The sequence below is a fragment of the Salmo salar genome, chromosome 11, assembly GCF_965601325.2.
Source record: "Salmo salar chromosome 11, fSalSal1, whole genome shotgun sequence".
NCBI lineage: Eukaryota > Metazoa > Chordata > Actinopteri > Salmoniformes > Salmonidae > Salmo > Salmo salar.
The window spans coordinates 9,181,071-9,208,996 of NC_138301.1; the positions used below are offsets into that span (position 1 = coordinate 9,181,071).

Genomic DNA, 27,926 nt, shown 5'->3' on the forward strand with positions numbered 1-27,926 from the left:
ATCATTTAAGGTTAATGGCACAATTCTTAATTTTTTGGGTAATTTATTTAAAAATAATGACAGCCCTGTTTGTAAGCTTTTAAATTATTATCAAAGTTCATTTTCCAGTGATGAAGACATGGATGTCTCATGGTATGGTGGGGTATGCAAAATGGGTCAACTTTGAGCACCTTTATCTACTGGATGTTTTGGCATTCAGGTCCAAAAAGTCACTTTCTGACCACTTATTCCATGGGCAAACATGTATGGTAAGTTTGTTTAAAAAAAAAAAAAAGTATGCTGTCAAAAAGTGATTGAATTAAAAATGGATTTACCCTAAAGTTAATCCCGCGCTTCCTCCAATGCATATAAGTGTTCTGTGGGTTATTACACAGACGTGAAGTAAACTGAGGAAACATTAAGTTAGCTGAGACAAGCGGGTGGTAATGTTCATTTGCCAACCTAAATGCTAATGTAGTTAGCAAGCTAAAGTCAGCTAATATCTGGTAGCTAACGTTAATAACTTCCGTGTGTAATTTGCGCTATTGAAACATACATAACTATAATTTGCGTCTATCAACTATATTCACGGTATCATTTCGAATACAGGTTGCATTCCAAAATTCCCAGTAAGGAAACAAGTTTGTTGCGTGGAGTGCGTGATGACACAGCCACCAGAGAAGGTAGTGATCACACAGGGAGAAGATCTGTTTGTGCGTGCCACCCCCCAAATGAATGAAAATCTATTACCCATATTGTGCACTACTTCTGACCTGAGCTATGGAGCAGAACAATTGTAATGTGTGGCCATTAATAGGGCTTCGTATGAGACACAAGAGGTGAATCTTACTGTGTTGCCTTGACGATGTCCCAGCTGCTGCTGTCATCCATATGCGACCGTTTCTTGGGCTGCTGAGTGAGGTCTATCATCTGGTCAGCTCTTGGGCTAAACTGGCCATGGAAAGCAGGCATGAACCCGTGCGCCATCCTACTGCCGTGATCCCCGAATCCATGCACAGCAGGCACATGCGAGTGACCCCCGTGGCCATGGCAACTGTCATGGTTGTGACCCTGTAAAATACACAAAAAGAGAGAGAATGGGCACATTATCAACTATGGATGGGAATTCTCAATTCTGGTGAGTTTGCCTGACTTGCAACTAGATGGTACGCAGTGATTGACATTAAGGGTTGGCCTACTGCCTGGGACAATTGAACTGAGCAGTCACGCAAATTGAGCCGGCTCCGAGGTTGACCCATTGGGCAGGTGATAAAATAACAAATCGTGAAAACATCCAAACTGCAAAGAACTCCAGTAGCCTGATCTTTCAGGTTCCTCCCCATTGTTTAAGTGAAAGACAATTTATGGCATTAAGGCAATTCCATGGTAACGGAATTGAGGTGAGACTCAAAACATGTATGCCAAACAAACATTGAAATCTCAGACTACGCTCCGAATTAAGATTCAATGATGTTTGCAGAATGAAATGGGGCGTCAGCTATGACATGACACATTGACTTTGAAAATAAATCTATTTTGGTTATTTAACTAAGTGAGTGAAGTGGATTTACTCCCAGTAACGGAATTGCGGTAACGGAATTTAATCATGGATCCCTGATCTGTACCACAGAAATGCTTAATTATGTCATTCTCTTCATGGTAATGTATCCTAAATAGGTACAAAAAAAGAAGGTATAAATATGCAATATCCTCCTTTGCATACGTGGGTATTGTTCTACACACTAGCAATTGTTTTATTTAACTAGGCAAGTCAGTTAAGAACAAATTCGTATTTACAATGATGGCAATTATTTTAAATGAGCTTTGCCCCCAAAGGCAAAATAGGTTGGTCCGGACAAATCTGAACCAATTATAGACATCTATTTTTCACAAGTTTGGACATCAAAGTATAGCACAGTTTAGCTCAACATAGTACAGAGTTCAGTACAGTACATGAATGTACTCAACTCATGTGCTCTACTGTGTACTGTACTATACTTTTCTTTACTGTACTCCACTACTGTGCTGTCCAAACTTGTGAACCCAACTGTGGTTTGTGACCACTATGATTTCTCATTGTGGCCAATTCAATTGCAGAAATTCTGTTACCGATTTGGTAGCAGAATTTCGTTTTAAAATCACTTAATTCATAAACAAAATTGATATCAGTAAACACAAATTGATAGGTCTACTTTGTTACTTCTGTGAAATGTCATTATCCTCCCTCATGAGGGAGAGAAATAAGGAAATATTTTAAAGATACAGTTTGTGGGTTTTTTGTTAATAGAATCTCAAAAGGCACAAGGCAATGTTTCTTAAATTTACAGAAGCCAAATCATTTCAGCAAAATGAAATATAAGTGTTGATATTAGTTGCCAGGGGTCTTTACTTCATTATTGTGGTGTATTTCTAATACCTTAAGACTTTTTCTGGTAGATGTTTTCTAAAGACCCCTTTTCCAGCTGTTTGACCAGCTTATTCCACATTTTTAGATGGAAAATGGTAGAAACCTGTATATATGCCTTACTTTCTCAAACATAGACTCAGCTTTCATTTGACATGCTACTATGAACTTCGCATGTTGGTACTCATGGGTCCTTTTGCCAAAAATTGTAATTTCCATGTAAATCAGGCTCTCTTTTTTTTTTTTTACTGAGAACCAAAATAAAATATTTCCATTTGTGATTTTTCTGATTAAGAAACATTGCCTTGTGCCTTGAGAGTCTATTAACAAAAAACCCAAGTACTGTATCTTTAAGATATTTCCTTATTTCTCTCCCTCATGAGGGAGGATAATGACATTTCACATAAGTAACAAAGTGTGAGGTTGCTGGTGAAAGGCAGGCATTAGGACACTTGAGTAAATAGCTCATTTAGATTTTCGGGCAAGTGATAATCTTCGGGCAACCAAAAACATTTAAAATACTCCTGACATGCCCGGTGGCGAGTGCCTTTCAGACTTTAATGTCAATCCCTGGTATGCCCAATGTACCATCCTCCAAGTAACCAACCCAAGGGTTACTGATCTCTTAGTAGCTACAATACCAAGCCAATACACTAACATGGGTTATAAACCAAACTGGGCTTGAACCTAACGTCACTGATGAATTGGTCATCATCCGAGACATGTTTCTAACTGGACCTCTTGGAATACTGTACAGACAACCCCAAAATTTGGTGCAATATCTATAAAATAAAGCACAAAGACAAACAAATATCCTCAGTTACTGTACGGAGTTGGACCACAAACAGCAGTGTGGACTCGAGTCGGATGACCTGGACTCAAGTCACAAATTTGCTGACTTGAGAGTCGACGCGATATAAAATAACTGGAGACTCGACTTGAACTTGGAGCCTCAAGAATGATGACTTGAAATTATCTGGCCAAGTTTTGTAACAGTCTCTCCATGGATTGGCTAGTGAAACTCACACAGCTCTCTGATAGGACCAGCAAACACGCACAGGTCGGGTGAGCTAGCACAGGGGTTCTCAAATTGGGGAGGTTTAGGGAAGTCGCAAGTGTGAAAAAAAAACATTTGAATAGGCTACATAAAGCCTACCATCTGTATTTTTATACACACACACACACACACACACACACACACACACACACACACACACACACACACACACGTGTATGTGGACACCCCTTCAAATTAGTGGATTCGGCTATTTCAGCCACACCCGTTGCTGACAGGTGTATAAAATTGAGCACACAGCCATGCAATCTCCATAGACAAACATTGGCAGGAGAATGGTCTTACTGAAAAGCTCAGTGACTTTCAAAGTGGCACCGTCATAGGATGCCACCTTTCCAACAAGTCAGTTTGTTAAATGTTTGCCCTGCTAGAGCTTCCCTGGTCAACTGTAAATGCTGTTATTGTGAAGTGGAAACGTCTAGGAGCAACAAACGGCTCAGCCGCGAAGTGGTAGGCCACAAGCTCACAGAACGAGACCACCGAGTGCTTTAGTGTGTAAAAATGGTCTGTCCTCAGTTGCAACACTACTACCGAGTTCCAAACTGCTTCTGGAAGCAACGTCAGCACAACAACTGTGTGTCGGGAGCTTCATGAAATGGGTTTCCATGGCCGAGCACAAGCCTAAGATCACCATGTGCAATGCCAAGCGTCGGCTGGAATGGTGTAAAGCTCGCCGCCATTGGACTCTCGAACAGTGGAAACACGTTCTATGAAATGATGAATCACGCTTTACCCCCTAAGAAAAGAAAAATGAAAGAGAATGTGCAATTCGAGAGGGATAGAAAGCAGTTGCTTCGCAAGCCTTAAAATACATGATCTAAGTGATTGATAGTTGGTATTCTGCAGTAATAAAAGTATTCCTTATTACCTTTGAAGAACTACTAAAATTGTGATTTTGTTAGACAGCAGCTCTATAGAGATGAGATGACGTGGAATGAAATAAATATTTTACAACAAATATTTTATTAAGGTAATGTGAATAACTGATAAGCAGTAATTGACAGTCACAACCACCATGAGACTTATTAATTGTATTATTCTGTGTCATTAATACATTCAACTCACATAATGCATTTCATGGCAAAAAACAACCGAAAACCGTGATCATTTTTTAATAATGAACAGAAACTGAACCGCCCTCAGAAAGCACTAATACGCAGGTATACTCCGTAGACACACTTTTTTTGGTAGGCATTGCGTATACTCATCTCTTAATACCCACAATGCCTATCTAAGTAGGCTAGTGTAGTGGAAGTAAACACCATATCAATTAATAAAGCTAATGGAACATATCAGAATATGTAGCTTAAATGTTGAAAAAGTATTATTTCTTCGCAAGAGCAGGAACGTGCACACGGTAAGACATGACTGATAATATGAAGTAAAAACATCCAGGTTTCAAACAATTAAGGAACAGGAATAATATAGCAATGCTATTGATAGGCCTAACGGTCTTCTGGTAGATGGAAAGGCTATCCCAGAACCCCTCAATTAAATGTTAACTAAACTCAGCACAAAAAAGAAACGTCCTCACTGTCAACTGCGTTTATTTTCAGCAAACTTAACATGTGTAAATATTTGTATGAACATAACAAGACTCAACAACTGAGACAAACTGAACAAGTTCCACAGACATGTGACTAACAGAAATGTGTCCCTGAACAAGGGGGTAACAAAAGTAACAGTCAGTATCTGGTGTGGCCACCAGCTGCATTAAGTACTGCAGTGCATCTCCTCCTCATCGACTGCACCAATTCTCGCTGTGAGATGTTACCCCACTCTTCCCGGACATTTCTGGGGGGAATGGGCCTAGCGCTCACCCTCCGATCCAACAGGTCTCAGACGTGCTCAATGAGATTGAGATCCGGGCTCTTCGCTGGCCATGGCAGAACACTGACATTCCAGTCTTGCAGGAAATCACGCACAGAACGAGCAGTATGGCTGGTGGCATTGTCATGCTGGAGGGTCATGTCAGGATGAGCCTGCAGGAAGGGTACCACATGAGGGAGGAGGATGTCTTCCCTGTAACGCACAGCATTGAGATTGCCTGCAATGACAACAAGCTCAGTCCGATGATGTTGTGACACACCGCCCCAGACCATGACGGACCCTCCACCTCAAAAATCGATCCCGCTCCAGAGTACAGGCCTCGGTGTAACGCTCATTCCTTCGACGATAAACGCGAATCCGACCATCATCCCATGTGAGACAAAACCGCGACTCGTCAGTGAAGAGCCCATTTTGCCAGTCCTGTCAGGTCCAGCGACGGTGGGTTTGTGCCCATAGGCGACATTGTTGCCGGTGATCTCTGGTGAGGACCTGCCTTACAACAGGCCTACAAGCCCTCAGTCCAGCCTCTCTCAGCCTATTGCGGACGGTCTGAGCACTGATGGAGGGATTGTGCGTTCCTGGTGTAACTTGGGCAGTTGTTGTTGCCATCCTGTACCTGTCCCGCAGGTGTGATGTTCGGATGTACCAATCCTGTGCAGGTGTTACACTTGGTCTGCCACTGCGAGGACGATCAGCTGTTCGTCCTGTCTCCCTGTAGCGCTGTCTTAGGCATCTCACAGTACAGACATGGCAATTTATTGCCCTGGCCACATCTGGAGTCCTCATGCCTCCTTGCAGCATGCCTAAGGCACATTCAGGCAGATGAGCAGGGACCCTGGAAATCTTTCTTTTGGTGTTTTTCAGAGTCAGTAGAAAGGCCTCTTTAGTGTCACTAGTTTCCTTAACTGTGACCTTAATTGCCTGCCGTTCGTAAGCTGTTAGTGTCTTAACGACCGTGCCACAGGTGCGTGTTCATTAATTGTTTATGGTTCATTGAACAAGCATGGGAAACAGAGTTTAAACCCTTTACAATGAAGATCTGTGAAGTTATTTGGATTTTTACAAATTATCTTTGAAAGACAGGGTTCTGAAAATAGGACATTTCTTTTTTTGCTGAGTTTAGCTACAAAAGTAGCCCATGTATACCTTGCAGAATGATATCATGATTATTTGCATCAATCCAGTGGCCATTTGTTTTGCAAACTCCCTCTCATGTGTGCTACAGAAACGCTTAACCAAACAGTGCTGGGTGACTGCACAGTTGAATTAAAGGGTAACTACACTCAAATATACATTTCTTAGATTTGTTTCCAGACCTCAAAAGTGTTCTCCTGATATGGTTTAAGCATTGTTGTGGATTTAGAACATTCCATTTTGTTGTTTTTCTATTTTAAAAAAAAGTGTGACTGAAAATGTTTTGGAAAAATCTGAAACCTGTGAATTTCAGTGTCATTTATCTACATTTTTACATTTTAGTCATTTAGCAGACGCTCTTATCCAGAACGACTTACAGTAGTGAATGCATACCTTCCATACATTTTTTTCCCGGTACTGGTCCCCCGTGGGAATCGAACCCACAACCCTGGCGTTGCAAACACCATGCTCTACCAACTGAGCCACACGGGACCATGTGGCTCTATTTGAATAACAAGAGTAAATGTTGTGTACCCACTTCTCCAGGCACCACTAAACCACTGGCTGTAACATTGCACTGCCTTCAATATGAAGAAGAAGAAGAAGTAACATCATCTGGCATATTAATTACATTATTTGTGAGGAAGAAAAGGTCTACCCAGTTGGCAATAATGAGCATTCTACAGGCAGTCAGCCTTCCAAAGTGATAGAGTGTGGTGCAGACAGACCGTGCTTTCCTTTCCGATCCTGCAATCTTCGCTGCGTACAGGTAAATGGGCCGTATGATTCTGCTTGCTCTGGACTCCAGAGAAGTGACATGGTATCTCTACTTGATACTGAATGCTAACAATGACTTGCTGTACAGTTATTGGATCAGGTGCAGCGCTAACGTCAAATTCTAGGGAGAGGATTAGCATAAATAAATATTCAGCTCCAAATATGGTTTGGTAATCAAAAATATAAACGGTTTACTTTGCAAGCTCACCAGCAATGAGGCATCAAGCAGAGTATGTGAGTAGAGTTGAGCGGTCGGAAATCACACTCAAAACTCCATTCCAACCGCTCGTCTTAAAACCACTCCCTCCAAATCTGCTAAAAACATCTGCTCCATTCATTAAAAAAAATCACCATTTAATCAACACCCATCTATTTTTGTGACTACCTGGACCTACCATTTGGTTTTGAAGTATTGAAACCAAACCATATGATTTTAATAAAAAGTATTTTAATAAACATGAAAAGGTGACTAAGAAGCACTCATTTCAAATAGGCTACATGTAGTATTAAACAGCATATAAACACTAAATAGGTCAGGAGGCAGACAGGTAGCCAGAGAAGGAACGAATATGAATTATTTAGGCTATTTTTTTTTCTGATTTAAATTATTTCAAGGCTATAGTCTACAAATAAATACATTGTGAAGCGTTTGCGAGTGCGACACACTAGGCTGGCAGGAACATTAAGTGCTAAGCATTTAAACATTTTGTTGTATTAAATCATGATTGGTCTATAAATCGTGCATATAGACTGACTTGTTTAGAAGGACATAAAAAATTAAACCTAAAATGATTAAGCTCAGTCAACAGTGCCTTTGAATTCACTTCTAGAAACATGAGTTTGGCCAGTCTGTAGATTCAGGCTCATACGATGGTGCCTGGAGAGCAGAATGTTTGCAGAGCCACTGGGGATGGTAACATGAGCGCTCCAGCTTTAGGGAAACTTGCTCTGCGCTCCAATCAAATTGGGCTCACATACTCTGGGATCAAGCAATAATTACTAGCATTTGCCTAATGGTCTTTTGGTATGTCATTTCTTTAAAATAATTTACTTATGAAACGTGCATTTGAAATTTCTTGTAAAAAAAAAAAAGCAAAAAAAATCATTCTTACATAATCAAAATATGTTGTAGACAAAATAATGAAAAGGGCTGTGTGGTAGTTTCAATAAATATATAGATTTTCTTCCCCTTGTTTTGAGATTGAAAAAATATTGTGCCTGGACTCTACTCTCTCTTACAATACACGAGTTGGCCTCGACTCGACCCGTTCTTCCTGGGACACGGACCTAGTGACTCGATCCCACCAGTTATCAGACCTAGCTAAACTAGTTACTGCAGCTTTGTTAGGGAGTTAGCTAACTAGCTACCTAATACAGTTTCCCCAGTTCTACGACACACATATCCAGCTATTAAAACAAATTAAATAATTAAATTAGGCAAGTCAATTAAAAACACATTTGTATTGACAATGACGGCCTTCACCGGTCAAACCCGGACGACGCAATTGTGCGCCGCCCTATTGGACTCCCAATCACCGCCAGTTGTGATACAGCTACCTAACCAACCTAGCTAGTTATACTGAATAACGCCAGATGCATAGACGATGACAGTTGTCTGAAACGTCGTTGGTAAATCTGACATTACAGACCTACTGATCGGTGCCAATTTAGTTATCTTAACGTTATTAGCTAGCTAACGTTAGCTCGCCTTGGCGTGCATGACTGCTGCCTCTTCTCAATGGCATTTCCCCCAAACTTGCTGCCAGTTCAGGAAGCAGCTAACCATCAGTAGCTACATATGCTGGCTATTTTAGCACCGCTCTAAATAGAAAACAATTATTCCCTTCCTCTTCAATCAAGAATCATTGTAAAGTTAAACTTACGCCAGTATCTCCCTTCCAATCCATTGTGCAGACAGAAATGTGAAGAGAGGACAACGAAAACGTTTAATTCTGCTCGCGAACTTTCGGCCTCAATTTCCTGTATATATGAGCCACAGTTTACGTCCCGCCTACAATCCCTCCGTTTTATTTTATTCATCGGACTATAGACCCCTTTCTGTGTTTGCAAACATTACGGCACAAGGGCGATGCGCGCAAATTGGTGGCAGAACAAGGGGAGTTCTTATGGAACGCCAGCAACAAAAAGAGGCTATATTTAAGTCCCAGACAGCACACATACATCTCACCGACGTCCGCCTGACAGCGGTAGATCGTGTTCCATTTAACGTCGGCAGGAGGGCGGCTGTGATTGTGGTACTGTAAATCGAAATGCAGGAGGGCGGCTGTGATTGTGGTACTGTAAATCGAAATGCAGGAGGGCGGCTGTGATGGTGGTACTGTAAATCGAAATGCATGCGTGCTGCACAGTCACACGGCCGCTCAGCATCACATAGTCGGCCGTAGATCGCGTAGACATCGAAATTGGGAAGAGTGTCACAATGCATTAATAGCTGCCTCCTCTCAATGCATAATTCCTCACCTGCGGGGGACAAGTTTCCCATATATTAGGCATAGCCTACCCATGGACAGTCAAACATTTTCGGGTCATGGTTGGCAATAATTTTATCAGAAAATGTATAAATATATGCATAAAAGCGCAGGTGTCAATTCGGCAAATCATAAACCAAGTGGCCACCTCTTCTGCGCTGTGTAAAAGATGAGAAATCCAAAGAGATGAGTTGGCAATCACTGAATCATCCATCCACATTGCGTCTCATAACAACGCTTAACACTTTGGTGAAGTCCAGGGGTTCTCAAACTGGATTCTCAAGCGAGAGACCACAGTTGACATCCACCAGTTGCACATTTTACTCATAGACTTTTTAAAATTATCATGCAAATCTTAAACTTAATAAAAGATGATGTGATGCCAAATTGCTTAAAATAAATCGAACAAATCAATAAACAAGTGGGCTACATTCAACCAATAAATATTATGTTGGGATTAGGGTATAGGCCTGCATGAGGGGATTTGATAGACAAAGAAATGTAATCAATAAATGGGGAAATCTGGACTAGGATTAATGAAGCAAGTTTACGAAATAGGCTTGAATTACAAACTGACCCAGTATAGCATGCATGCAGCCACCACTTCAAATTATCTAGTCATATAATTCCAATAAAATACATTAATGAAATAATTAAGTGTTGTTATCTACAGGTAAATAGAAGACTATGAGAAAAATAGCAGTACAGCCATGATCAAAACTAGTGCGAGAGACTAACGACGTGACAAGGATCATAGCAAGCACGCGAAATCTTAATTATATCTAGTGGTATAAACCTTTTGGTTTGCCAGTATTTACTTGTTGAGGCTGAAGAAACTAACGTTAACTGTCAAATTGGGTAATTATCTATCTTATTATTACATCTAAGTTAATTGTCACAATTTAACTAGCTAAACGTTTGTAAATGCTAACTAACATTAACGTTAAAATATCATAGCAAACGTTATATTATCACCGTACCGCCTATCGCTAACAGTAACGTTAGCTATAGCTGCAAATTAATTTAACGTTAGCTAACGGTAGCTAGCTAGCAAACTATCGCACAGATTAGATTCAAATGCAATTACGTTGTAATTGTAACGTTAATTTAAGGACGTTAGCTAGCTACTGTAGCTATCTAAAACTTTGGACTGGAGAACACTCACTCATTGCTAGTTATTGAATTTTACTCACCATGCAGGTCCGACCGTATGACAAGCTCATATTTTGTAGTGTTCATTCCATTGAATAGATAATTTAGGGTAGCTACATTAGGTTCCGGCGAGATCGATCGAAATGTTTTTGTTTGGGGGAGAAACCCCAAGCAGATGAGACGAGTCTCCTGCTCAACCAACGGTATCCATCTGTGCAACAAGGGAAACATTACTGATGAGCCTTATTATGTTTCTACCCTATTATCCGTATAGTAGACTATTTTTGACCAGGGCCCATAGGTTGCTGGTCTAAAGTAGTTTACTATGTAGGGAATAGGGTACCATTTGGGATGTACATCTATTCATGTAGTCTTCTGATGTAAGTGAGAGTAGTGCACATGCAGAAGGGGTATTCAAAACTAGCCCTGCCTGCCGCTCCATGGACTTTCACTGTGAACTCTATATCATATCATGCTTTCCATTAAACTAAAATCATTCAACCTCTGGCAGGATATATGCTTGCTTCCAATAAGTATTTTCTCTATGTATTCATGTGTTTCTCTCTCTCTCTCTTCTCTCCATTCCTTCAAGAAGTGACCAACATCCCTCTGACTCCAACCGTTGGTCATCCAGACCTGTTCCTGAAGGTATGTGGGGATGCGCTTATGCGCACACACACAACTCACCTGGCCGTCCATAGATCTGGAAACCATTTAACCTAAACTTCTCCGCTGTTTTGATCCCATATCTACCATGTTGCAACAGCGTGAACCCCTACACATCGACAGATACTTTAGAATTTCCTAATGGTTGTCAATTTCATCGTCAGGCTGAGAAACGATGGATGGGCAAGAGACAATGGATGTGTCGTGTCCGAGAGGTCACCTTGTATGCCAAATGCAAGGCATGGGATATTCAAGGAAGTACTCTTGATGGGCGAATTTTGAGTAGACCAGGTGTGCATTCAGTACAACTGAATACTGTAGAGAGTTTAATTCAACGGAAACTGTACTGAACAACCACAGGGTGATTGTGTATGGTGTGCTGAACATGTTTTGCGATTTCGAATGACCACACCCATATTAATCAGGCCACACGTCGCCACACCCATCATACCTCAAAAGCCTTTTTTTGGAAATGTGTCTCCGTTACCGCATGGCCAAGTATGTTTCACAAGTTTGGACAGCACAGAAGTACACAAAGTAGAGTATAAGTCAGTACAATATAGTTCTGTACAGTAGAGCTTAGTACAGTAGCACACATTTAAGTAGAGCACAGTATCATTTACTGTATTCTACTTTACTGTAGTTTACTGTACTGTATTAAACCATACTGTACTGTACTGAACTCTACTGTACCAAATTGTATTGTACAGTACTGTACTGCACTGTACTGTGCCAAACTATACTGTACTGTGCTCTACTGTACTATGTGGCAAACTTGTGATTGTGACTTCTGATTATCTGTGATTGGTCCTGTCCAGACCAACCAAAATATGTTGTTTGGGGGCAGGGCTCAATAGAATAATAGCCAGTGTGTAGAATAACCGTAAAAGCCTTAGTTTCATGCATGTTAACATTAGAAGCCTCCTCCCTAAGTTTGTTTTATTCACTGCTTTAGCACACTCTGCCAACCCGGATGTCCTAGCCGTGTCTGAATCCTGGCTTAGGAAGGCCACCAAAAACCCTGAAATTTCCATCCCTAACTATAACATTTTCCGACAAGATAAAACTGCCGAAGGGGGCGGAGTTACAATTTACTGCAGAGACAGCCTGCAGAGTTCGGTCTTACTATCCAGGTCTGTGCCCAAACAATTTGAGCTTCTACTTTTAAAAATCCACCTTTCCAGAAACAAGTCTCTCACCGTTGCCGCCTGCTATAGACCACCTTCTGCCCCCAGCTGTGCCCTGGACACCATATGTGAATTGATTGCCCCCCATCTATCTTCAGAGCTCGTGCTGTTAGGTGACCTAAACTGGGATATGCTTAACACCCCGGCCATCCTACAATCTAAGCTTGATGCCCTCAATCTCACGCAAATTATCAATGAACCTACCAGGTACAACCCCAAATCCGTAAACACTGGCACCCTCATAGATATCATCCTAACCAACCTGCCCTCCAAATACACCTCTGCTGTCTTCAACCAGGATCTCAGCGATCACTGCCTCATTGCCTGCGTCCGTAATGGGTCTGCGGTCAAACGACCACTCCTCATCACTGTCAAACGCTCCCTAAAACACTTCAGCGAGCAGTCCTTTCTAATCGACCTTGCCCGGGTATCCTGGAAGGATATTGACCTCATTCCGTCAGTAGAAGATGACTGGTTATTCTTTAAAAGTGCTTTCCTCACAATCTTAAATACGCATGCCCCATAAACATTTTTGAACCAGGAACAGATATACCCCGTGGTTCACTCCAGACCTGACTGCCCTTGACCAGCACAGTCCGGTCTCTGGCTGGACCACTCAAGGACATTCAGAGACTCCTGCGTTGTCTTAGCTGTTCCGGGATTCTTCTGATGGCATTGAGGTGTACACCATATCAGTCACTGGCTTCATCCATAAGTTCACCCATGACCACATGGCTGGGCACGACTCCAACACCATCATTAAGTTGGCCTACGACACAACAGTGGTTGGCCTAATCACCGACAACGATGAGACAGCCTATAGGGAGGAGGTCAGAGACCTGGATGTGTGGTGCCAGGACAACAACCTCTCCCTCAACGTGATCAAGACAAAGGAGATGATTGTGGACTACAGAAAAAGTAGGACCGAGTACGCCCCCATTCTCATCGACGGGGCTGTAGTGGAGCAGGTTGAGAGCTTCAAGTTCCTTAGTGTCCACATCACCAACAAACTATCATGGTCCAAACACACCAAGACAGTCATGAAGAAGGCATGACATCGCCTATTCCCCCTCAGGAGACTGAAAAGATTTGGCATGGGTCTTCAGATCCTCAAAGTTCTATAGCTGCACCACCGAGAGCATCCTGACTGGTTGCATCACGGCCTGGTATGGCAACTGCTCGGCCTCCAACCGCAAGGCACTACAGAGGTTAGTGCGTACGGCCCAGTACATCACTGTGGCCATGCTTCCTGCCATCCAGGACCTCTATACCAGGCGGTGTCAGAGGATGTTCCAAAAAGACTGTTCTCTGCTACCGCACGGCAAGCAATATCGGAGTGCCAAGTCTAGGTCCAAAAGGCTTCTTAACAGCTTCTACCCTCAAGCCATGATACTCCTGAACAGCTAATCAAATGGCTACCCAGACTTTTTGCATTGTCCCCACCCCAGTGAGCACTCTCAAATCTGGTCGCATTCAAGTGGCTCTTGATAAACAGCTAACTTTATTTGTCAATTGCTGTTCAAATACGTGATATAGATTACTTCTTTTTTTTTTTACAAACAGATACATTTTCAATGGGCATCCATACCATTTTCTTTCGATAGTGGGAGTCTTTAAGTGTTTCACAGATATCCTTCAGTTCCTCATTTGTTTCTGCAGGGTTTTGTAGCATTTCAAGATGCCCCAAGGACTCTGACTCCTTTGGTTGCAGGGCCTCTATGGCCTCCATAACTTGGTTCAGAGCAGTCTTGAACTCTGTACGGATCATCTCCAGTTTCATTATTATCCTCATCTCCATTGCTTGAAGATCTGCAAAATAAGAAAGACTCAGTTTAGCTGCCAGCAGCGTGGCGATACAAGCCATGAGTACCAGGCAGGACATGTATGAAGGCCATGTGAAATACCTCAATCAAAATATCCACCCTACATATATATTACATTTACATTTAAGTCATTTAGCAGACGCTCTTATCCAGAGCGACTTACAAAATGGTGCATTCACCTTATGATATCCAGTGGAACAACCACTTTACAATAGTGCATCTAAATATTTTAAGGGGGGGGGGGGGGGTTAGAAGGATTACTTTATCCTATCCTAGGTATTCCTTAAAGAGGTGGGGTTTCAGGTGTCTCCGGAAGGTGGTGATTGACTCCGCTGTCCTGGCGTCGTGAGGGAGCTTGTTCCACCATTGGGGTGCCAGAGCAGCGAACAGTTTTGACTGGGCTGAGCGGGAACTGTGCTTCCTCAGAGGTAGGGGGGCCAGCAGGCCAGTGGTGGATGAACGCAGTGCCCTTGTTTGGGTGTAGGGCCTGATCAGAGCCTGAAGGTATGGAGGTGCCGTTCCCTTCACAGCTCCGTAGGCAATCACCATGGTCTTGTAGCGGATGCGAGCTTCAACTGGAAGCCAGTGGAGAGAGCGGAGGAGCGGGGTGACGTGAGAGAACTTGGGAAGGTTGAACACCAGACGGGCTGCGGCGTTCTGGATGAGTTGTAGGGGTTTAATGGCACAGGCAGGGAGCCCAGCCAACAGCGAGTTGCAGTAATCCAGACGGGAGATGACAAGTGCCTGGATTAGGACCTGCGCCGCTTCCTGTGTGAGGCAGGGTCGTACTCTGCGAATGTTGTAGAGCATGAACCTACAGGATCGGATCACCGCCTTGATGTTAGTGGAGAACGACAGGGTGTTGTCCAGGATCACGCCAAGGTTCTTAGCACTCTGGGAGGAGGACACAAGGGAGTTGTCAACCGTGATGGCGAGATCATGGAACGGGCAGTCCTTCCCCGGGAGGAAGAGCAGCTCCGTCTTGGCGAGGTTCAGCTTGAGCTGGTGATCCGTCATCCACACTGATATGTCTGACAGACATGCAGAGATGCGATTCGCCGCCTGGTTATCAGAAGGGGGAAAGGAGAAGATTAATTGTGTGTCGTCTGCATAGCAATATTAGTAGTATTGATAACCATTTAACTGCTGACAGCCATACAATTTGGAATTGATGTTGATAATACAAGAGAAGCAACATTTTGTAACATATAGGCTAGCATAATATACCTTCAATGTATCCAGCGGGCATCTCAGAAGCCACGGACTCATCAAGCAGGGATGGTAGCTCTTGGTCTAAAATATACGAAAAAATTAATGCTGTTATTTCAACGTTCTACATTTTTGATTTTGAGATCAATATCTTGATGGCTAAAGAAACCTGATTTTGATGCTCTGTCTTGGCCAGCTTCTTCCTGGCTGGCTCTTGGACTAACTGAGAAAACAGAAGAAAAAGACATACTTTGCATGCTTTTGAAACTGGCACAGCACCAAAAGTAAAGGGATGTCAGTCAGGAGCTCAGTGGGAAGGTTAATAAATTCCAACAAAAATAAGCATACATTTTTTGTTTAAGTTTGATGGCAAATACATACAGATATTTACAAACATGGCATCACACTTGTTTTACCAAGAAGAATATGCTGATTTCACCAGTGTTGTCAGTACACGTTTTACCCATACAAAGCACTCCAAATACTTGTGAAGTTCTAACATTATGCACAAAGTAGTAATAAGACTTTTTAAATAACCTAATATGCAAAAATGTGATGTGATTACAACCAGACAGTTGCTGTCGCTCTGGCTTGAGGTGGCACATGGCCTCAAGTCCTCGGCATCTGCAACTTCAGAGAATATCACAGATGTCAAACCGTTACCACATTTACAGTACACGCTTAACAGATTTTCCTGTCCATCCCATACAGTTGGTGGGAACAGAACTTTGAGAAAGTAGGCTTGTTTATCAGACTTGAAACATTTAAAACATTATGTACCTTGTAGGGTCTTTTCAGAGGCACTGGCTCTTGAAGTTGCTAATAGAAAAAAAATATAAAAAAAAAATAGGAAAAAAAACGGTTACGCTTTGGTCATGTGACTAATAATCAAGTATGTCAAGACCAGATGGGTGTGGTAATTTCTTCTTATATCAACTGTCATTAGGTTATGATTTCATGCCGTCTCTACAATTTAAGACCAGTACTTGCATTAACTGTAAGCTTTTCTTCACCCACCTACTTGAATGTGTGTCAAACTTACCGACAACTTGCTGATTATATATTTAATGACCTAGTAGCCTAATGCAGGATCTTACCACTAGGGGCTGGTGGAAGCTGGGGCACTGGAAGCTGGGCTTGTCTGGGTTCATTTTGTCTTTTTCTGGAGTGCTTCACTTGCATAATCATCTTACGAAGCACAATACAAAAAAATGTATTTTCATTATTTGTATCTACTTCCTGATGCATGTAATCCACACAATGGAAGAAGAGTAGTTAAGAAATCCTCACCAGGTGGCTCTACACGAAATCTGATTGGTGTAGTCACCGCCCTCTTCGCTGGTTTCTCGTCAGTTTCAACGTTGGAGGTGTCAACCCCCCCGTTTGACTCGTTGCTTTGCCACAGAGTAATTGTCTACGTGCAATAAACATTGTCATAAATACTTTCCTATTAACATTGACAAAACAGGGTCAATTGAGTATTAGTAATTCACATAGTAATACTTTCAGAAAGTTGGTTGCACCAGTTAGACGCTAATAAGGTGTAAGAGATAAGTTGGGCCTACCTATGCCCGACGTAATGATTTAGAAAATTGATGCGACATGACTAGTCATGAAACACTTACCTTGGAAACTAGTTCTAGATTTATACTATACGCCTACCCCACATTACACTTAGTTTTTACACCCTGGCGTAGCAAAAGCTATTTCTTACAACCAGGTGGTGACACAGGTTTTACGCCTGGCTTAGAACATATTCTACGTTGGAACTAGCCTTACGTATAGGAGTATGTTCAACTGATGCAACCTGCTCCAGAGCCACACAAGCAAGCGTACATGTCAATATGAACGGGAGTGGATGGATACAGTAAAATATTATTTTACCAGTGGATGAAAATATGGAAATTCTGTACTTCTCCCATAATATTTTGTCAGGCCGGTCTCCTCTCTTAATCATTGTTGCGCTGGCATTTCTTGGCCAGTAGCAACACAGGACCTACAAGATATGAGACACAGTTTAAAGTGAACTATTTATCCATCTCTTTGGCTGAAAAGGGTAAACCATTTAACTGATCAACTCACACTCATCTCTCTTCTCCACCCACTGCTCTGGTACAACTTCAACAGTGTTCTCTTTTACAAAATGTACAACACGATAACGCTGTGTGCCCTGTGCAGAAAAACAGACCACCAATTCCACACGGTCTCTTGATTTACCAGCCAAGACAGTTTGCAAAACTAATACAGCGTGTGAACTTGGCTGTAGCTAAATGGGGCTTGCTACAGGCTGTGCAAGATGGTAAGCACAACACGAGTGCCATGGTCCTCCTCAGGTGTAATGGCTCGCTTAAAAAGACTGCTCTTTGCAATGAGACACATTTGTGCGCTCCTCGTAGTGGTGCGGAAAGTCCAATAAAGTCTTGAGTCACAAGGACTCAGCGTGTAAGATTCCAGATGCTGAAACACCCTGCAGAGGTAAGTATCAGAGGCATCTTCTTGGCTCACTATCTCACATCATGACCTATCATTAAGTATGTAGGCATTGTTTGGCCGTCTCATTTTGATGACCTGTTGGCGGGGAGAAGCTCTAACGGTGCGTTCTTGCACTTTTAGAAATTTGCAGAAGTGGTTGCCTCCCTGAACGGACCATCTTCTTTAGTTGTTGCAAGTAGTTCTCAAACTTGAAAGCACTACAGTTGAAAAGGCAGCCGTGTTCTTCAGCATCAGCAGTGAGGAGGGAGTGAACGTTTATACATGATAAATGTGTCTCCATACAAAACCCTTCCCTGCTCCACAAAGAAGTTCAGTAAACCATGAGCATAGGCACTGTGGATTGAAGAGAGTTGCAATTGTGTTACTAAAGAAACATTTAAAAATGTTACTTAAAACTCCCTTGTTATCTAACATCTTTCTACGAACATTTCATAATGTTAAGTAACATTTTTAAATGTTTCTTTAGTAACACAATTGCAACATTGTTTGTAGACACATCACAACTCTCAAATAAACATTCAAAAATGTTCTTTGGATATTCACAACGTAGTCTGAAGTAGTCTGACATTCTGTACATTTGAGGAACTTTTTGTGAACATTACAAATACTACTACAATGTCACCAAAGTGTCCTGACATTCAGAACCTCCAAAGTACTTACTGAAAACATAACTAATATCCATATGTAGTCAGATATACCACCACTTGACATACTGACAATGTTCCATTATGTCTATGTATAATTCTCATTGCAAGAAAGAAAGGCCATAATGTATTATTCCAGCCCAGGTGCAATATACATTGAGGCCACTAGATGGCAGCAGTGTATGTGCACAGTTTTAGACTGATCCAATGAACCATTGCATTTCTGTTCAACATTTTGTATCAAGACTGCCCAAATATGCCTAATTTGTTTATTAATAACTTTTCATGTTCAAAATTGTGCACTCTCCTCAAACAATAGCATGGTATTCTTTCACTGTAATAGCTACTGTAAATTGAACAGTGCAGTTAGATTAACAAGAATTTAAGCTTTCTGCCAATATCAGATATGTCGATGTCCTGGGAAATGTTCTTGTTACTTACAACCTCATGCTAATCGTATTAGCCTATGTTTGCTCAACCATCCCGTGGAAGGGACATTGATCCTGAAGAAGTTTTAAGGGCTTGTAAGTAACCATTTCACTGTAAGGTCTACACGTGTTGTATTCAGCGCATGTGACAAATAAAACATTTGATTTTATTTGAATACTTATGTAAATGTAATATTTATTTTTTATACATGTGCAAAAAAATGGGATATTGTGTGTAGATTGATGAGGAAAAAATTATTTATCAATTTAAGAGTAAGTGTGGAAGTGTGGAAAAAGCCAAGGGGTCTGAATACTTTCCGAATGCACTGTATGCCACCTGCCTGCACAACTCATCATACAAAATACATCTGCAAGACTAGCTACCCCCTCTAATTACCTGGCTCCATCTGCACCTTTTCATTTAAGAAACTCAATATCGTCTATATTTACGACATTAATGTACGCCCATTATGCACTTTCATCTACAAATACTCATACCTCCCAGACAGTTTACCCAAACCCTTCAATGGATTCTTGCAGGTTAATTCTGAAATCCATCTATATAACACAAGACACGATAACCTTCACCCTCCCCACTGCCGCACCTCACATAATCAATTCTCTATCAGATATAGAAGTACCATACTCTGGAATTCTTATTCTTATCAGCCTGATGAACCAAACTACTCAGTAATCTCCTCCATATAGCCTAACTCTCACACACTCACATGCATACACACATTTAAACAAAACAAATACACATACAGTACCAGTCAAATGTTTGGACACACTTGTTCCCAACCCTCTGTATTGCAACCGCCATCTACAGTATTGAGTCATAATAATGCACTAGAAAATCAAGATCAATCACGGATTGCTCCTCCTATTTAAAGCCAGAAAGAATGTTCTAGTGCAAGAGGAAATCATGAAAGCGAATGCTTAGTTGGAGGCTAGGGAAGGCACTAGCACTGAGTCAAATCAGTGCAATTCAGTATCTACCACAGAAGAAGACAATAACTCTTATCCTCTCTGCAAGCAAATAGGATTTGACCTGGATTTGAAATCAAAGTCAACTGAAAATAAAAAATTTGACCCGCATGTGTTGACAAATGGCATAATGTATGAAGTTCACAATTGTGCCATAAAGTCAGATGGAGTTTACAGATATGCGGTCCTAAGTATTTTAGGGTCCAATTTTGATCTTTGTCTAAGAGAGTAGTTTTAAAACTTAAAAGAGTGGGGGGTCCATTTAAGATGTTTGCCCACTTGGCAGAGAAACTTTCATACCAGGAGCAAGTGTTTACATTGCCTCATACCAATAACCCTAAAAAAGTGACCCCAGCTAGAGGTGTAGGCGTACTATCACCAGTGATGTCCAGTGAAAACGACATAGACGTTGAGGGCAGCACCATATCTCTAGTGAAAGACGAATACAACTTTGATAGAAAGCGACTTGTCATCAAGCTGCTGAGAGAAAAATGTGATACTCTGAAAGAGCACAAAGCTCATTTGAAAGAGGCAAAGAGAAAGGAGTGCAACTTCAGAGAGCTTATAGGGACAAAAAGTTATTGTTCAGTAGATACAAGAAGCTATCTAAGATGTCTGTGTGTAACGAGGGACAGAGGGAGAATGTGAGAACTGAAACAGACCCCAGGTTGGTGAAGTTAAAGGAGAAAGTGTGTTTTTGAAAACAAATGTACACATAAACTAAGGACGAATTGGACTCTTTCCACACCCAAAAGGTACCAACACTTACAAATGGCCTCTTCAATGATAATATAAGAGAATTGTACCTGAATATAACTGCTAACAAGGGGATCAACTGCAGCAAAGTATCTGAGGTTGTAGAAGCAGTACTCAACAAAATGCTTGGCATGAAAGCAGAGAGACTTCCTTCTGCATCGATGGAAACCAACTTTGTCCTTGAAGCAGACCAGGTGACTCCTTCTTTGGACACTGGTGCAGCTGAATTTGTTTATATTTCTGACTATAAATCAGACATCTTGCCAAAGATGGTTAAGCGGTATGACTTCTATATTCATTCTGAAAAGGCCAAGCTATCCTGTGTGAATGAGGTCTTCTGTGGATTGCATTTGATCGATAGCTTAGCTCATCAGGCAAAGGCAACACTTCTATTGTGGGAAAAGATGATCGTTGAAGGTGAGGAAGTTGGAGCCAATAGGTTGTCAGACAGCAGTAAAAATGCACTGGAGTCTGGCCCACGGACCTTGTGTTGGAAAGGCTTACTATGTGGACAGATTCAGAGCTTTTTGACTTGACCATCCATTTTGTAGAAGTGATCCTGGCTAATTTTCTGAAGATATGTTGTACAATGATGGCTGATCAGCTACAGCATAAAAGCAATCATTTGTCAGATGGTCTCAGAGGAAAACTGAAGGCTGTCCTAAAGTCCAATGTGAGCTCAGAGAAGGACTTAAGTGTCTTAGATTATTTGATGATGGCAAAGTCAAAAACAACAAGCATAGCACTTCAGGGAATGTTAATGTTCAAGAAGAACCGCACATTGGAATGGCTTTCGTCTTTGGACAAACAGAAACAAAATCTATCCTGACAGCAGCACAAGAGTCTATGAAGCAGAAAGTCATGTTTAGACAAATCAAAAGAGGCAATCCCAACACTTCCAAAAACATGGAAGGAAACACAATAGATTCTGGGAATGATGCAGAAGAGAAGGAAGTACCTGAAAAAACACACAAAATAATTCCTGAAAAATCTGCTGCAACAAAGAGGAAGGAACCTATGTGACTAAGTGATGCATTGATTAGTCGTAAGACGGCATGTAATGAGTCATGATATCAGCGTGATACAGCAGTTGACCACTGAGTTGGAGCAGTATGGTGGTTTGTGGGACAGTGTTAAGATTATTGGTGAGCAGTTGGCCTCTTTATGTAAGGAAAGACAATATTCTGCAGTGGTATGCCAACTGAAATGTAGGTTTGTTCTTGGTATGAAAAATGAGAGGGCTTTTTTTAATACCTCAGTTGCAGTGAGGAAATTGAGCCTAGAGAAGCTTGTGTCAAATTTGAAACAGAATGTGTCAACAGTTGCCACAGAGGAACCACAGCCTGTGTTAGTAAATGCGTCGGAACAAGGGCCTCAGTTGACGGGGTACATATAGAACACAATAGTGTGAGATAGAGAACCAAAGCTGATTAGGGCTGGTGATTCAAGAAAGGGAGGGAGACGCAAAACTCAGAAGAATGAGGTCATGAATGATGGAGAGGACCAACTCAAAAACTGTAGCAGAACCTCACAAAAACAAGTGGAAATACATTAACAAAAATGAGGTGTTGGCTGATGAAACATTGAATAGTGAAATGCTGGAAAGCATGGACAAACCCACCACTGCACAAGAATCTTGCTCCGTTTACTTTGAGTTTGACTGTCCATATGGTGCAAGTGCTCTAAAGAAGGCAGGATCAACAAAGGTGGCCGGTGAACAAGACAACACAGATATGTGTTCTATATCATTTTCCGTCGATGGAAACAGCCTGAGCGACACTAGGATCCCAGCCGTCTCTCACTCAGAGCAGCTCCTTGGAAAGCGTGTAAAGCAAGCCCTCGACGTGGACGGCAATATTGAGTTCTTCTCCAGTACAGTTGTGAAAATGAAAGAAGAGAACGGTGTGAATTTGTTCCAAGTGAAATACGATGACCTCTGTATCGATTGGTGGATTGACGTTTGGAAGGAATATGAGCAGAACAATGTCTTGGTTTTGCCCATTGATTTTGAAAGTATTATTGGCAAAAAGGTGGAACAACGTGTTGCAAATGATGATGGTCAGGAAACATGGTGGGTTGGAGACCTAAGCTTTAGTGCTGAAGGACACACCCAGTATGCGGTCATGCAGTTTGATGGACTTACATTTATTTTAGTAAGGGTATGCACACTTTTGGAAGATTATTTAGAAAATAGGTTAAGAATTCTGTCCTAGATCCTTATATCACTGCTTTAAGTAAGTGTTGTTCCATATATCTGATTAGAATCATTTCATACATCCAGGATCCACGTCAGCCTTAAAACTAAAGAAGTAATTTTTATATACCAGACAAAATTAAATGCTGTTTTCTAATATTATTAGTTTCCTGTTACTTACTCTAGTTCTTTTCTACTATTGGTCAAATCTTTCAAACTTTAATATGCGCTTTCTTATTATAATGATGCTACAGTTTTAGTGTTGAGGAAGATACTCTGAAAAGAAAGTTTACTAAGCTAACAATTACTTCACACTGGTAGAAATTAAGCTACACTAAAGCTACCCTGTCATGAACAGTCCAAAATCATGTTTTTCATGAAATGTTATGATATTTGGATGAAACCAGATCAAAGTATAATGACCAAAGTATGAAAAATGACTTGCTTGTACAGTGATAAAGTTTGATCATAAAGTTACTGGTCCCCTACCCCATGTCAAATAATTGGATTCAGGAGGTGGGATTATTAAGTGGATAGGGTGCCATCACCCCAACTCATTTTAATACATCAATGGTAACATGATATTCTCTTCCCTGATTTAATTAAGGACCGCCTTGTAACCAACATAGGAGAAGGCATGTTTGCAGTTGGGGATGGTTTAAATAGCTAGATTGTCACGCCCTGACCTTAGAGAGCCTTTTTATTCTCTATTTTGGTTAGGTCAGGGTGTGACTAGGGTGGGTACTCTAGTTTTTGTATTTCTATGTTGGCCTGGTATGGTTCCCAATCAGAGGCAGCTGTCTATCGTTGTCTCTGATTGGGGATCATATTTAGGCAGCCTTTTCCCACCTGTTGTTTGTGGGATCTTGATTTTGTATTGTAGCTTTTAGCCCTACAAAGCTGTACGTTTCGTTGGTTAATCTTTATTGTTTTGTTCCCGGTTATCATAAATAAAAAATTATTAACCTACCCCACGCTGCATCTTGGTCCGACCATCATTACAACGAAGTTCGTTACATAGATAGCTACTCTACTGGTGACAAAATGTGACTGTAGGGTGTCGGCAAATATAATTTAAGTTTGCACTATTCATCTATGGCAAAGATACTTTTCCCCTTTCATCTGTGTCTCGTATTAGCTAGTTACTGGCTAACTAGGTCTTCAGGGAGCATGGAACAAATGGGATGAGAAGTTTCATTCAAAACTCTGACATAGTTGTCATGTCAACATATCTGTCAGTGCTGCTGTGAATTGCATCACAATAGACATGCCAAACGGGAGATGTATAAAAAAAAATGACATCAGTAACCAGGTTTCCATCCAATCTTTTTATGCGAGTAAAGTACATGTCAGATAAAAAAAATGTAATGACAGGACTGATGGTGTCACGGTTGTCGTCTGGAATGGAGGACCAAAGCGCAGCAGTAATGTGGATGCTCATCTTGTATATTTATTTAAATAACAAGAACACCAAAAAAACAAACAAAAAAAAACAAACTCACGAACAACGAAACAGTCTTGTCATGCACACTCAGCAAAACAAGAAACAATCTCCCACAAACACTAAACCAAACACATACCCATATATAGGACTCTCAATCAGAGGCAACGAGAAAGCACCTGCCTCCAATTGAGAGTCCAACCCCCCATTAACCTAAACATAGAAATACAACCAACTAGACTAAACATAGAAATACATAAACAAGGAACAGTGCCCAAAAACCCCGGAATACATAAATCAAATACCCTTCTACAAAAACACCACCCCGAACCACATAAAACAAATACCCTCTGCCACGTCCTGACCAAACTACAATAACAAAAAACCCTTATACTGGTCAGGACGTGACAGATGGAAACAGAACATTTGTTGCTAAACTTTCCAAATGTCCACAAAACAAAATACGCTCTACAAAATGTCATATTTTTGTGTCGGTAAAATTAATTATGTGAGAAATGTCGTTGGAAATGCTTTTATGCGCAAGTATTGACCCCATAAAAAACACTATATCAAAGGAAACTTGGAGTCACGCGATAACATGTTCTGTGGTACTCCCACTACGACTGTCAGGTCCTGACCATAGTAAGCTGTTATTTTCTATGGTAGAGTAGGTCAGGGCGTGACAGGGCGGTTTTCTAGTTTAGTTTTTATATGTTGTTATGTTCTAGTTTTGTATTTCTATGTTGGGTTGTTCTAGTTTTGTATTTCTATGTTGGGCTGTGTTTGGGATGATCTCCAATTAGAGGCCATCATTGTCTCTAATTGGAGATCATATTTAAGTTGGTGTTTGTCCCACCTGGGTTTGTGGGAGATTCATTTTGAGTTGTGTATGTTTCACCTCTGTGTCACGGTTTGTTGTTTTTTTATCATTCAGTTTATTTATGTATTGCATAGTTTCACAGTATAAATAAAATGTGGAACGACACACGCTGCACTTTGGTCCGCTCATTCCTACAACAACCGTGACAGAATCTCCTACCACCAAAGGACCAAGCAGTGTGATCAGCAGGACAAATGGACTTGGGAGGAGATATTGGACGGGAAAGGACCCTGGAGGCAGGCTGGGGAGTATCGCCATCCAAAAGAGGAAATCGAGGCAGCAAGAGCGGAGCGGCGATACTACGAGGCACTGTACCAACCGAGAGGCAAGTGCGAGAGGCACACGGGGACACACGGGGAGATTGGCAGAGTCAGGTTGGAGACCTGAGCCAACTCCCCGTGCTTACCGTGGGGAGCGAGTGAAGAAGCAAGCACCGTGTTATGCGGTGATGCGCACTGTGTCGCCAGTGCGCATTCACAGTCCGGTGCGATCTGTGCCCGCGCCCCGCATTTGACGAGCTAGGTTGAGCATTCAGCCAGGAAGGGTGGTGCCAGCTCAGCGCTCCTGGTCTCCAGTTTGCCTTCTCGGTCCAAGATATCCTGCACCGGCGCTGCGCACTGTGTCACCAGTGCGTATTGACAGCCCAGTTCGTCCTGTGGCGGCTCCCCACGTTTGCTGGGCGAAAGTAAGCATCCAGCCAGGACGGGTTGTGCCAGCTATACGCTCGAGACCTCCAGTGCGCCTCCACGGCCCAGTATATCCTGTGCCTGCCCCACGTACTCGGCCTCCAGTGAGTCTATCCAGCCTGGTACGCCCTGTGCCTGCTCCTTGCACTTGCCCTGAGGTGCGTGTTACCAGTCTGGCGTCACCTGTGCCAGCCCCACGCATCAGGCCTCCAGTGCGCATTCCCAGTCCAGAGCTTCCGGCGACAGTTTCCAGTCCAGAGCTTCCGGCGACAGTTCCCAGTCCAGAGCTTCCGGCGACAGTTCCCAGTCCAGAGCCTCCGGCGACGGCCCACAGCCGGAACCTCCGGCGACGGCCCGCAGCCCGGAACCTCCGGCGACGGCCCGCAGCCCGGAACCTCCGGCGACGGCCCGCAGCCCGGAACCTCCGGCGGCGATCTACAGTCCGGTGGTACAGAAGCAGAGGGATCAGTGGGCGGAGTGGGGGTTACGCCCTGAACCGGAGCCGCCTCCTCTGCTGGAGGATCCGCTGGAGGATAAGGTTCTGTGTACTGCACCAGAGCCGCCATAGACACTTGTCACCCTCCCTACCCTCCCTTTTTTTTTGTCTTTTGTTGTTTAGTTGCATTCGGAGTCTGCACCTTTGGGGGGGGGGTACAGTCACGTCCTGATCATAGTAAGCTGTTATTTTCTATGGTAGAGTAGGTCAGGGCGTGACGGAGGTTTTCTAGTTTAATTTTTCTATGTTATGTTCTAGTTTTGTATTTCTATGTTGGGCTGTGTTTGGGATGATCTCCAATTAGAGGCAGCTGGTCATCGTTGTCTCTAATTGGAGATCATATTTAAGTTGGTGTTTGTCCCACCTGGGTTTGTGGGCGATTCATTTTGAGTTGTGTATGTTTCACCTCTGCGTCAAGGTTTTTTTTTTTTTTTTATCATTCAGTTTATTTATGTATTGCATAGTTTCACAGTATAAATAAAATGTGGAAGGACACACACGTTGCGCTTTGGTCCGCTCCTCCTTTCGACAACCGTGACAACGACTTGTCAGGAATGTAAGGCTGTCCCCAACAAAATAACATCTTGGTTTAGTTAAATTACTAGTTTGACTTACATGTAGTTCACTACTCCCCAACACTGTACAGTTTACATGTGTCAGATAGGCTACAGTTTCAACACATTTTGAGTCAAATTAAAATGATTTAATTTGGTACAATTTGCACAATTGTATATGTTAATATTGTAGCAATTCACACTTCCAAACCATGCCATTCACTGCTCAGAACAGTCAATTTGAGTGAAGTTACAAAGGCAGAATACACAAGTTAAGGGCTTAAAGTCGAGGGACGTGGGAACCCTAACCCTGTCTGCAATGAACAGTCCAGATGAAGCTTGCCCTAGCAAAATTGTATAAAATATTCTGGGCCTTCAGCACCAGTGAGCTTGGGACAGACACAGCTGTTGGCTATTTGCGCAAGGGATAAGAAGCAGTGCTTGACCTGTGCAGGAGCTCACCAGAGCTGAGTACTGGCACCTCAAATGTTCTACTGCTTGAGCTCCTGTTCCTCTTATAGAATATTAGCTCAAAAGTATTGTGGAGCTCCTGCACCTAAATATAAACAGTACCAGCACCCAAAATGACTATCGGAACCTATTTCAGTCCAAGTCAAGCACTGATAAGAAGTAAATCAGGTA

The 27,926-nt window shown here is 42.1% G+C and overlaps 1 protein-coding gene and 1 non-coding gene across 3 annotated transcripts in view; both read right to left on the minus strand.

The window, feature by feature from the left end:
* LOC106561923 (putative palmitoyltransferase ZDHHC13) overlaps positions 1-10,967 on the minus strand; it is a 40,233-nt gene extending 29,266 nt beyond the window's left edge. Inside the window, exons 1-2 of one of the 2 annotated variants that reach the window (XM_082957707.1) lie at positions 10,882-10,967; positions 830-1,050 (exon numbers count right to left, since the gene is read on the minus strand). In XM_082957707.1, coding sequence (XP_082813833.1) covers positions 830-1,050; positions 10,882-10,911 — 251 coding nt within the window. In that variant the 5' untranslated portion in view covers positions 10,912-10,967. Of the gene's footprint in view, positions 1-829; positions 1,051-9,082; positions 9,405-10,881 lie in introns of those variants that run through there. The other variant, XM_082957708.1, reaches the window with a different exon arrangement.
* On the minus strand, positions 6,841-6,916 carry trnaa-ugc (transfer RNA alanine (anticodon UGC)). Its single transcript has one exon. It is a non-coding gene; the product is annotated as a tRNA-Ala (tRNA).
* Positions 10,968-27,926: the final 16,959 nt, after the last annotated feature.